The 11,070-nt window shown below is 40.6% G+C and overlaps 1 protein-coding gene across 1 annotated transcript; it reads right to left on the bottom strand.

Annotated features, from left to right (window-relative positions):
* Nucleotides 1-783: 783 nt before the first annotated feature.
* LOC112841368 (protein FAM240B-like) lies at nt 784-9,260 on the bottom strand. The gene is made up of 3 exons (XM_025896462.1): nt 9,171-9,260; nt 2,335-2,479; nt 784-1,144 (listed from the first exon to the last, which is right to left on the bottom strand). The coding sequence occupies exons 2-3, from the start codon at nt 2,472-2,474 to the stop codon at nt 1,066-1,068; spliced, it is 219 nt and encodes a 72-aa protein (XP_025752247.1). The 5' UTR covers nt 2,475-2,479; nt 9,171-9,260; the 3' UTR covers nt 784-1,065.
* Between the last annotated feature and the right edge of the window lie 1,810 nt (nt 9,261-11,070).

Raw genomic sequence — 11,070 nt, 5'->3', positions numbered from 1 at the left:
TTTAGCGTGCTCAAAACAACTCATTTTGCAGTACATTACCCGAAGCACTCTGATGACAACAAAGCAGTCATCCTAAAAAGGAAGTGATTTGATTACACCACCGGCTGAAAGGCTTTGATATTGCTGGAGGAAATGCCACATTTCCTAATGAAGCGTTAGGAGGCGAACTAGAAACATTTCTGACTAATGACAAATGTGGGAGAGGAAAACTGCCACCGTTCCGAAGGTACCGGTCGTTAAGGAATAAACGCTGGGTCTTGGAGGGAAAACGTGTTGGAGGAGAAAATGTGCTCATCACTTATGATGACAGACAGTTTTTAAAGTGCATCGAGCTACTCGGTGAAACAGATATGTCAATCTAGACAAGACAGATCAGGTACCAGAAGCAGTCTCAAAACTTCAAGTTATTTTATCCTTGCTGATAGAGTGTCTCAAGGTAGCTCATGTGGGTTAACTAAGTTAATGTGGGTTAATTAAATAGCTCTTGTAGGTGTCTCACAGAGACTGTTTGTCAGGACATATATTCACGACTTCACAGACTTTTAATAGGGCAGCTGGGATCTCTAATTCCCACAATTTAGGCTCCACTAATGACGTGAGATATGGTGGCATTGTCTCTGCATGTCCCATCTTCCTCATTCTGAGCTGGAGTCTGCTGTGTTAAAAATTAAAATCTCTATTATTCATTAAACAATCTAAATTCATTATATTACAGTCAGCCTATACAGAAACCTGAAATGTTGAGGAAATGCATTTGCTGAGCAAAACTGTGAAAGTAAACTCTTTTTCTAGCCATCTACAACTCAGTGAAGCATGATTTATTAGTGTTAAATACTTCAGAGTACTACCTTTTCCATTTATCAAACAATGGGATGGATGCATAATCTTAAAAGCAGCAATTGAGATTTCACATATGAAACTTCTAACAATGACAGTTAATTAATTATAGCTCATTTAAGCCACAAAGTAAAATTGACTTCAGCTTTTGCATCACACCATCACACTTTCCTACAAAATAATTTTCTTCCCCCCCCCTCCCTGCAGCATGTAATGGGTGTGGGATCTTCAGCTAGATGGGTCTTCAGGTTGGGTCCTCAACATCTTTATCCGTTTTTCCAGTCTCTCCATCCATTCATTTCTGAGCCTAGGGACAGAAACACGGATCAGCTTGTCCCCATATTCTTACAGGGAACAGATTTCGGTTCTTTTTCCCAGTTGTCATGCAAATCGTCCTGCCCCTGCGGAGTTCTTTGCTGGATAAATCCGGGTGAGGGCTCCCCTGAGCTCTGTGTTTCATTGTCGCCTCTCCATCGCCTGTGTGCCAGAGGGGTTTGTCACCCGCCCTGGAGATCTCCTGCCACCTGCTGGGTCACAGCACCCAGCACCTCCCCGGTCCCCTCCTCCTCCTCAGCGCTACCCAGCTGGGCTTGCTCATGTTCAGACTTCTGTTAGACCCACAACAGACCCCTTCAGGTGACAGCTGGCACTTTGCTTTCCTTTTGGAAGTTTCTAGGTGCCACAGAAAGACTTACTCAAATAGAAAAGGAAGGAATTTCCTGAGTGAGGAGGTGAAGCATTGAGATCAGGTTTGTTGCAGATGGATAAAACATGCTAGAGACTCATTCCAGCGTTCCTCCATCCAGGGTTGTTAATGTAAGACCCTCCTTGCTTTTAGTGTTCAAGCATCAGTGCAGAGAGGTATGAGAGAGACTCTGAGAAAATGCTTTCTCACTGAATGATCTCCAGCCAAAATAACTATAATAAATAACTAAAATATATATCTTTGTATATGCCTTCCACTTGCAGAGACATAATGAGAAGTAGAAGTACTGATCTGTTTGCAGGCTGGTCTTTCTCACTGTGATTGATTCCAGTAAATGTGACTGACTGAGGTAAATATGGCTATGAATGGTGGTTGCCTTAGTCAGTTAGTATGCTTGGATTGTCTGCTTTACAATGGAATTACCCTACATAAATAAAACAGTCCTAAATAATTCAGACTATTTTTATGAAAAAAAGCCACAGGGAAGGAAGGTAGGCCAGGTACTCTGCTCTGAACATAAGCCTTTATGTTCAAGACAAGCCTGCACTGTTAGATGTTGTTCTGACAACTCCAGAAAGTTCAGTGTTTTGGGCCCATTATTCTCCTATCCCGAGAAGTCACAGCTTAGACACATTAACCATGCCAATTTGGGAAGCTCTACTATTTTCCATAGATCAAAACGACTTTCTGATTTCGTCGCATGACTTAAGTATAGGTATCACTTTTCCTTAAAAAACCCCAAACAGTTACAATGCAAAATCAAATAACCTTTCTGGGTGCAGATTACCCACTTTGTCAGAGCACTTCTTCGCTGACGTTCCTTCTCGTTTTGCAGGTACCGAGTTTGTTGCTCGATGGTCTTTTCCCAGAAGTTCCTCAGGTCACTGGTCTCACATCCCCGCACCTCGTGCCTCATATATTGGCTGTTCATTTTCTCTAGGGGAGAAATTTGAAACGACCACAGGACAAGTTACTGGTTCCTCATCCATTTTCATGGCTGTAGCACACTCTGGATGTTTTGGGCTTTCATAGCATTAGGGCTACACAGTCCCTGTTTTAGCAGGAGCAGGATGAGTGGGAATGACACTATTTAAGCTTTTCTTTTGTAGCTCTGACACTCGAGGGTGTGCTGTCCACAGTGATCTGAGTTCCTACTCCTTCACCTAAAATATCTCTCACTTACATCTGAATGTGACCTTTAAGATCACAATCCAGGATGGTTCTGTTGTATTCGCTGATTTAGCCATTAAGGTACCTTTTCCTGTACTCAAAAATAGAAGGAAAATATAAAAATTGGCACATCTATTGGGGTTTTTGGCCTCACTGTTTTCATGTGCATCAAATGATGAAGTGACTATTGTTCTGGTAACTTGCTGCTAATCATTCTAACACTTATCATCTTCATTTGGAAATGGAGAAAATTTGTATGTATTAAAGTATGTACATAATTTCATAGCATGCTGACTCACAAAAGCCTTCTTACTTGCTAAATATTTTACCCTCTTCTACAATTCTCAAAGTAGAGCCAATTTGTTTAATATATTTATATATTTGTGACAATTGTGTACTTTCCCCTCTATTTAATGTCATCTTAAAAATAGATTTTGGAGTGAATCTTGTCCTAGGGAAAGAATATCTGTCTCAGGATGACTTTTCATGGGCTAATAGTCAATTCCCTCTATCCCACATCGCAGCCAGGAAATCATTTCATTATTTTCAAAACTTCATTAAATATGGAATTAGTATATCCATGCTGCCTTTCAAATTGCTGTGTGGTTTTGCATGAACGTGCCATTATTATATTTTCCAGAACATTTAATTTTTTTAACAAGTATTTAGGGCTCTCTCATGCATTGTTTGAATCCATGGCAATTATTTGTAATTTATGTTAATCAGAGCCATAGGGAGATAGTAAACAAGCCCCTCAAGGCTAGCTTGGAAAAGCTTGACGAAATTGCAGCCATTCCCCTGCCAGGCATCATAAGAAAATAGAAAACTGGGAACTGATAATCTTCAAATAATTTCAGTTGGCTGTTTTGTGAAAAATTGAGAGACACATTATAAAGACTCTGTGAGCAGAGGACAAAACCAGCCCTTCTGAAGAGGTCCCTTTTCTTGTTGGGATTTCCCTGTGACTTCACGGTGGTTCCCCGTAAAACCTCCATATGCTAACTCATGGCCTCCATATGATAGAAGCACAGTACCTGAGCCTGAACTTTGCAGAAAAAAAAATTACTGCATATTTTCAGGTCCTGAACAAATTACAGCTGGATGTGTAAGTGTTGACATTAGTCTGAAATGTGAATTGCAAGTATATCTCAAGCTGTGCTATGGGATAACCAATTCCAGGTCAAAAAGTTCATTTAATACGAGTATGGGTTTTCATAAAACATATGTATTCTATAAATATCCACATATATATCAATGCTAACCCAAACAATTCTTTCCAGGTGGCAGTTACTACCCTTTCAAACCTTTTGTGTACCAGGGACAATCTACAAATGTATGAAAAATGTATGGTAACAGCCATCTGGGTAAGACTAATGGACTTTCCACTCTAGGAGTTAATCTCTGAGAATAACTCTTTCTGGAGATCAGAAAGCAAAGTTCCCATACATCTCTGGGGCTCTGAAATAAATTGCCAGGAAATAATGTCTCCTGGTTTCTTTATCAGAAGAGATACCAAGGCATAATAACTTCATCCCTCTGAATTATTATGTATTCTTGTTTAATACCCTGTGGATGTGTCTTTTATATATATATATAAATATATATTTATATTACATATATATATATATATATAAAAGGGTAAATATTACTCCTGAATAAGGCAAAGTTATGGAACTCATTGCTTTAAGGTATAATTGAGCCCATTCATATACTTTCAGAATACACATATTGTTTACTGGTTTTAAATGCTCTGCCTCATGGTTTGGTTGTATTATATATAAATTCTTGATGCTGGCTTGAATGTATTTTATAGATGTGACCTGCCCCTACAGCAAAAAATCCCAAGGAAAAATTGTAAAGCCAGTAAAAGAGATATTCAGAATTAGTTTCTCTTGCTGTTCACCTCACATCTGGTGCTGGCATTATTTAGAAGAATGTTAGAAATCTGTAGAGACTACAAAGTGTGTATAATACTACCCACTAGGTAGTATTATAGGTAGTATTTAGGAGGTCTTCTTTTTTTTTTTTTTTTTGATAGGTATGGGGAACAGAATTAGTGCTTTTCTCTATTATCTATGATGTTTTCTTTCTGTGTGCTTGATGAGGCACACTAAGAGCATTGTCCAAGCCATCATTCCTTTGTAACCTTTTATATTGTGTTAACATATGGATATGATGGTGCTGAATTTTCTCTTCCTAAGTCTAAACATTCCTCTTTGTTTTCATTCCCCCTAATTCTGGAGAACAACTATGGGCAAATATCAAAGTTACTGAATGTCGAATTTCTGCATCGTTACTTTGCTGATCCTTATATGTCCTTGATAAACACCAGTGTGTAAATGTGCCAGCATCTGCTTCTCTGAACTGTAGAATCACCCTACCCTAAATTGCTTTGTGTTTCAAACTGTCTCTTTGAGCCTGTTCACATGGTGATTGCAGGAACCGCACAAAAACCCCACTGAAGTAACTCACCTGGTTTCTTTTGCCTTTATGTTGGAATTCCCCTCTGTCCTGCCATCCATTCCAAAACTGTTGCCATAAACCTGTGTGTGAGCAACCAGGGATATCAAACCTGGTCTATCAGTGTGTCACTAGTTCTCAGTGGCAGGAATTCTTTATATTCCCTCCTGCTTCAGCTTTCTGCAGAGGAGAGCTACACGACTTAAGCCTGTTATTGTGGCTTTGCAGTAGCTGTTATCACCTGGAAACAGTTTATTTTCATGCTTAGGAGCCTCATTCAAAGTAGTCAGGATAAGGGACCTCGTGTAATAGGGAAAGAGAAGAATAGAAAGACGTCATGGAAGCAGCCTCCAAATCAGCCTGAACAAATAAACTCTGTGTATGGTACAATAATGGGCAGAAATACCCTGTTAAAGCACATAGGCAGTTGTGATGCACTTTTATAGATCTTGCAGTTAGTTCTGACTTCAACTCCCCTGCCTCAGCTAGGACTAAATGAAGCTTTATTTAAGCCTCTAGTGACAATCCTTCCAGAGGACAATAACGAGAGGCTCTTCCTGGTAATCTTCTCTGACAGAGCCCTGGTTGCAAGCCAGTGAACAAATGTAGCTGCTCTCAAACAAAGGGAATAACACAATAAGCTTTGGGAAGGTTTTATCCAATACATGATGAAGATGATTGCTTATTTTTTCATTTAATAATTTTCCAGGGGGTTGATATTATTTAGGCTCAATTTGCTAAAGGGGATCTTACAAAGTTGGGGGAGCTGCGATACTGTCACTGTTAGCCGGAACTCAAAAATTATGCTGGCAGAACAAAATATCAATTTGATCTGACATGTTGATTTTTTGGTAAGAAAAAAAAAATCAATAGTTTGAGGCCAAAACCTCATACTAATGAGAAACCATTAACACCATCAGAAACACATTTTTTCATGGAGACAATTGGGAGTCAAAAGTTTCTTAGCTAGAAAATGGTGTGTAAAGAAAAGTGTGAATTTTCTTCCTGTAGTAGAACACAGATTGTTATATGAAATGTTTTTAAAAATTTACAAAGCATGAGTCAAGAGAGGTATTTTTCTCCCTTCTTGTGCTTCTTCCAAAGCACAGTCAGAGCTCTCTCCCTAAAAATAATACAACATTGTATTCACCTGACTTTTCATGGACTTGCTTTGTGACCTGCTTATTATATAAATGCACTGGATTAACAAAAAATTGCATGATATATGAAAGAGTAGACTATCTACACTAATGATAATATTTGATGTTCAAACAAGAGAAATCTGCTTTGATTTTAGAAAACAGGACCAGCAATCACGGCCATGATTTCCCTCCTTTTCCTTGGGTCTTGGATATGTCATTCATCTCGTGCTCCTGCAGTTGGCAGCAATTCATATCTCAGAGGGCTGACTGAAGTTTCCTTGTGCTCCCCCCTGGGAAAGCATACCGGTTTCAAGTCTAACTTAGGTCTCCAGACTCTGGATAAAACTCTTGGGAGGCAGAAGGAAGCGCTTTGGTTGAGTTCCCTGTACCCTTCAGTCTGTGTGGCAGGTTGCACAGTGCAGTTTATCTCACAAACAGCCTGAGCAGCCTGGGAGAGGTTCCTCACAGCCTGCTCTGCCTGCCTCAGTGATGGGCAGCTACAGGAGGAGCTGATCTGCAGCACCAGCCTGAGGATGGGGGAAGGCTGGTGTGGTCTTCTGGCGCATGTAAGTCCCTGACACTGTGCTGGTCTCTTTGAAAAATTCATTAGTGTGTCTTACCAGCAAAGATGTGTGATTTTGCATGTGTGCTGTACTGTTCTGCTTTCATTTGCAGTTTGGCATTGCAGACTATCAATCAATGCTTTTCCTTTGTAAACAGCATTGCCTTGGGTTTGCAGTGAAATGAGGGTATTCTAGGCAAGTGATTTATTCTGCAAGCAGTATTTCCTAGCTTGGCAGAATTTGAAGTACATGCTCTTAGCAGGATGTGTGATCAGTCAGTTCTCTGCATATAAACTTCAATCAATTTAATTGGACTTTTTGCATGTAGTGGGATTTTTCAGTGTATGGAAATGACAACTGTATTGACATGTGACTGGGTAATACTGGTAGGAGTTACAGGTGTGTGTCTAGCAAATCAATTCTAACAGACAAGTTTAACAGTCTAAATATGTAAGCTGAAATGTTTGCACCCAGGCACTATGTAGAAGTCTCTCTTCAAGCATTCTCTTGTTTCTAATTCCCATAGCCCATTATTGCTTTTCTGTGGAAAGCTGATGGGTCTGAGTCTATTTTTCTGATATAGAGAATAACTATTCTTCAACTACTTTGCACTGTAACAAAATTTGGACCTCTACTCATATGATAGCTTTATGACAAAGAAGTATATTAAGGCAAGGTTTGTGGTAGCTATGTGATTTTTGCATTACATACTGTTACACACTGCTCTCCACCTCCCATGCTAGTCCTCCAGCCTAGCCTGACTGATTCAGACCTCTGTTTTCAAACACCTTTCTGGCTGGCTTCCTCAGCTCTGTTGTTCCATTTGGAAAATCTCTCTCCACTTCTTGCTGGAGCTGTGTTTCATAGAATCATAGAATATGCTGAGCTTGAAGGGACCCATCAGAATCATTGAGTCCAGCTCCTGATCCTGTGCAGGACACCCCTAAGAATCACAACATGTGCCTGAGAGCATTTTCTAAACACTTCTTGAACTCTGTCAGGCTTGGTGCTGTGACCACTTCCCTGGGGATCCTGTTCCAGTGCTCAGCCACCCTCTGGGGGAAGAACTTCTCCCTGATATCCAACCTAAACCTTCCCCGACTCAGTTTCAGGCCATTTCCTCAAGTCCTGTCACTGGTCACGAGAATGAAGAGATGAGTATCTGCCCCTCCACTGCCCCTCATGGGAGTGTTAAAGAAGGCAATGAGGTCTCCCCTCAAACCAAGTGGCCTCAGCAGCTCCTCATAAAGGTTTGCCTCCAAACCCTTCACCATCCTTGTGGCCCTCCTGTGGATGCTCCCTAATATATTAATGTCTTTTTTATACTGTGCTGCCCAAGACTCCACTCCTGCAGGTCTCACTAGACAATCCCTGGAGGAACTTTCCATCAGCCCCTCTGCCCCCTCAGATCCCCCCACTCCCTACCCCTGGCTCCCACACCCCCTGCCCAGGGCACACACAGCCAGGACTGTGGTGGCAGTTGCACAGGGATGAGCATCAAGAGAACAGGCATTCCTTGTGCAGTACAGAATGTCCAGATGCCTTTCCTGAGCTTTCTGTAGATTTGTTCAACTTCTATTGACTTTTAATTTTCAGTATCTAAAGTATATTTAAAGCGGTCACAGTTTGCTTTTGAGATCAAATATTGTTCCTGATCATTAGATTTTCCCCACTGCCAGATACATTTGAAGTCTGCTCCTGTGAACTACTGAATTCATAAGATCAAGTATATAGAATAAATTAATATTTATTAGTCAAGGATCTTGAACGCGCTTTGCTTTGTTGTTTGATTTTTGAGTACAGGAAGACTCAATGGTCCAGGGTCAAAGAAGATAAATCTTGCCTGGGGCCCATGTTCTTCATTAGATCATCCAATTCAGAGAAAACATGCAAGAGAAACCTATTCTGATTCATGTGAAGGTGTCTACCACCTTAAAAAAGAATTAAAAAGTCTCTCGGTGGCAGCAGATCTCTGTTAAAAAACCTTTGAGAGACGAGTGTGTGTGTGAAACCTTGGCCACCATTTAACCCATCAGTTGAGAATGTACAGCCATATCTCTTGGTGTTTTGTTCAGGATTGTGACATGGAAATTATCCATAAATATTTTTTCTGTATCAATGCTACTCATCTTCCTCAGAATTCTGCTAAACTGGGCACTCTTCCCTGGCATTTTCCTCACACTCTCATCCTTCCTAGGACATAATTTTGTGAGAATTTAAGTTAGAGAACAAACACATTTCTTTTTGTCATTATTGCGGAAAACTCACTACAAAACCCAAATACTTCCTTACCTTTGGAGCTGGACTCCTCTTGCAAATAAATCCTCCGTGTGACACAAACAAATGAGGAGTATTACCACTGCAGCCCCGGCTTCTCCAGTGTCACAGGGCAGTAATGAAATGCATCCCTCGGTACTTTTTATTTGAAGTGGAGGTAACATAAATCCTTCATCATATCAAGGCTATTTTGAACAGAACCAGCAGCAAGATAAGATCATTTAATGAACTTTGCAGCCCCCTGCCTGAGATGACCATGAAACACAGGTCCCCTTGAGAGCATGCATCCCTCCCACACTGGCAGATACCTCAAAGAGCACGACTTGGCAAGTGATGAGCATTTTCTTTAAAATGCATGCTGGTGTTATCCATTTTAATAATCTTCCTACGAAGGTTGAAAAATTCCACACTACTGTCTTAGCTATAATGGAGGCTGAAATGGTGTGACAAATCACACTTGGTTTTGCTTTACAGGATGACTTACAGGAGTATGCAGTGCTCTGGAGCTGTTAATCTAAGGATGTGTGCTTGATTATGACCCATTGCACAGTCTGTTCTCTTCAAGGCAATTGTCACAGGAATTGTCTGTTTGGTTAGTGTCAGCTGATGAAATGCATCAGACCAGCACTAGTTTTACCGTTTGGAGTTGTCGTAACTCTATTACAGATGAACACTTCTCTCATCACATTTCATTTTCTGAGGAAAATTATTTTGCAGGTTTGGCTGACGACAGATACCTGCACGGATCTCAGTTTTCATTAAATCCATCTACATTGCTAATACACCATATGTGACTGCTGGCTTAAGTAGTACTTATACCACTGCTGATTATTTTAACCTTCCTTTGTTGTAATTTTTCAGACACCAAGTAGTAAAAGCAGCAGCCATTAGATGGATGCTTTCTGTAGTTCATATTTGCTTATTTATTTTTTTCTGCAGTCTGCTTTGCAGAAGAAAACCCCGTGCAAAACCCAGCAGCTGCAGCCTTTCTCTGTAAAGGAAAATTCCAACTATTTCCAAATACTCATGACTTCATGTAACTCCTTGAAAACAGTACCTATTAACATTCTCTAATGTGTTGTTCCATCTCATATGGTATGAAAACACAGAAATCAACTCTTCCCTCCACATGTGTGATAACAAAGGTACTGTGGTCTCAGAGATTTAGAACCCTTTTACACATGTGGCATTGAAAAAAGAAAACAACATATCACGAGTAAGGGTGACTGCTCTGCTTTTGGAAAACCAGCTCAAACTCTGGCTGGCTTTGGAGATCACAAATAAATACGATTTTCTGGGTGGATATTAGAATAATACGGTATTATAAAGAGAGGTTGATGCCCAGGCTTGGTGCAGCATTGATGCTGAGCACCACGATGTTGCAGAGCAGCATAAGTGCTTCCTTGCCATTATTTGACTCAGGGCTTGAGAAATTTTCCCTTCTCACTGAACACAGCTAGCCAAAATTGCAATGAATTCAAGGTTTGGTTTTGTTTTGGTTTGTTTAGTGTTTGTTTCTTTGGGTTTTGGGGTTTTTTTGGTGGAGGGGGTGGATTTGGTTGATTGGTTGGGGGTTTTTGTGGTTTTTTTTTTATGTTATAATGTAGGCAATACCTTCCATAAACTTTTGCAAAGATCTAATTTCAGGAGGGAGCTTCAGTGCCCAGGATCATCGGACCAGAACACGTATTTCTGCATGTCAGCCATTGTTTACTTCACAAGCAAGTCTCAGAGCTGCTTACCAGGACCTGCTTGTATAACAGCTCTCATCTCCAGTTTGCCAAAGTTCCCGCAAACACCTGCTTAATGTCGTTAGCAGAGGACACAGGAGAATCTGCAAAGTATCTGACAAAGTGTAAACCTTTGGGGGGCCTGAGCTGTTACCACCTGCAGCCATCAAATTCTGCCTTGATGC

Source organism: Manacus vitellinus, unplaced genomic scaffold (genome assembly GCF_001715985.3).
Source record: "Manacus vitellinus isolate BGI_N305 unplaced genomic scaffold, ASM171598v3 scaffold_9_pilon, whole genome shotgun sequence".
Lineage (NCBI taxonomy): Eukaryota > Metazoa > Chordata > Aves > Passeriformes > Pipridae > Manacus > Manacus vitellinus.
The sequence above is the reverse complement of the archived record's forward strand: the minus strand, read 5'-3'. Positions and strand labels throughout refer to the sequence as shown.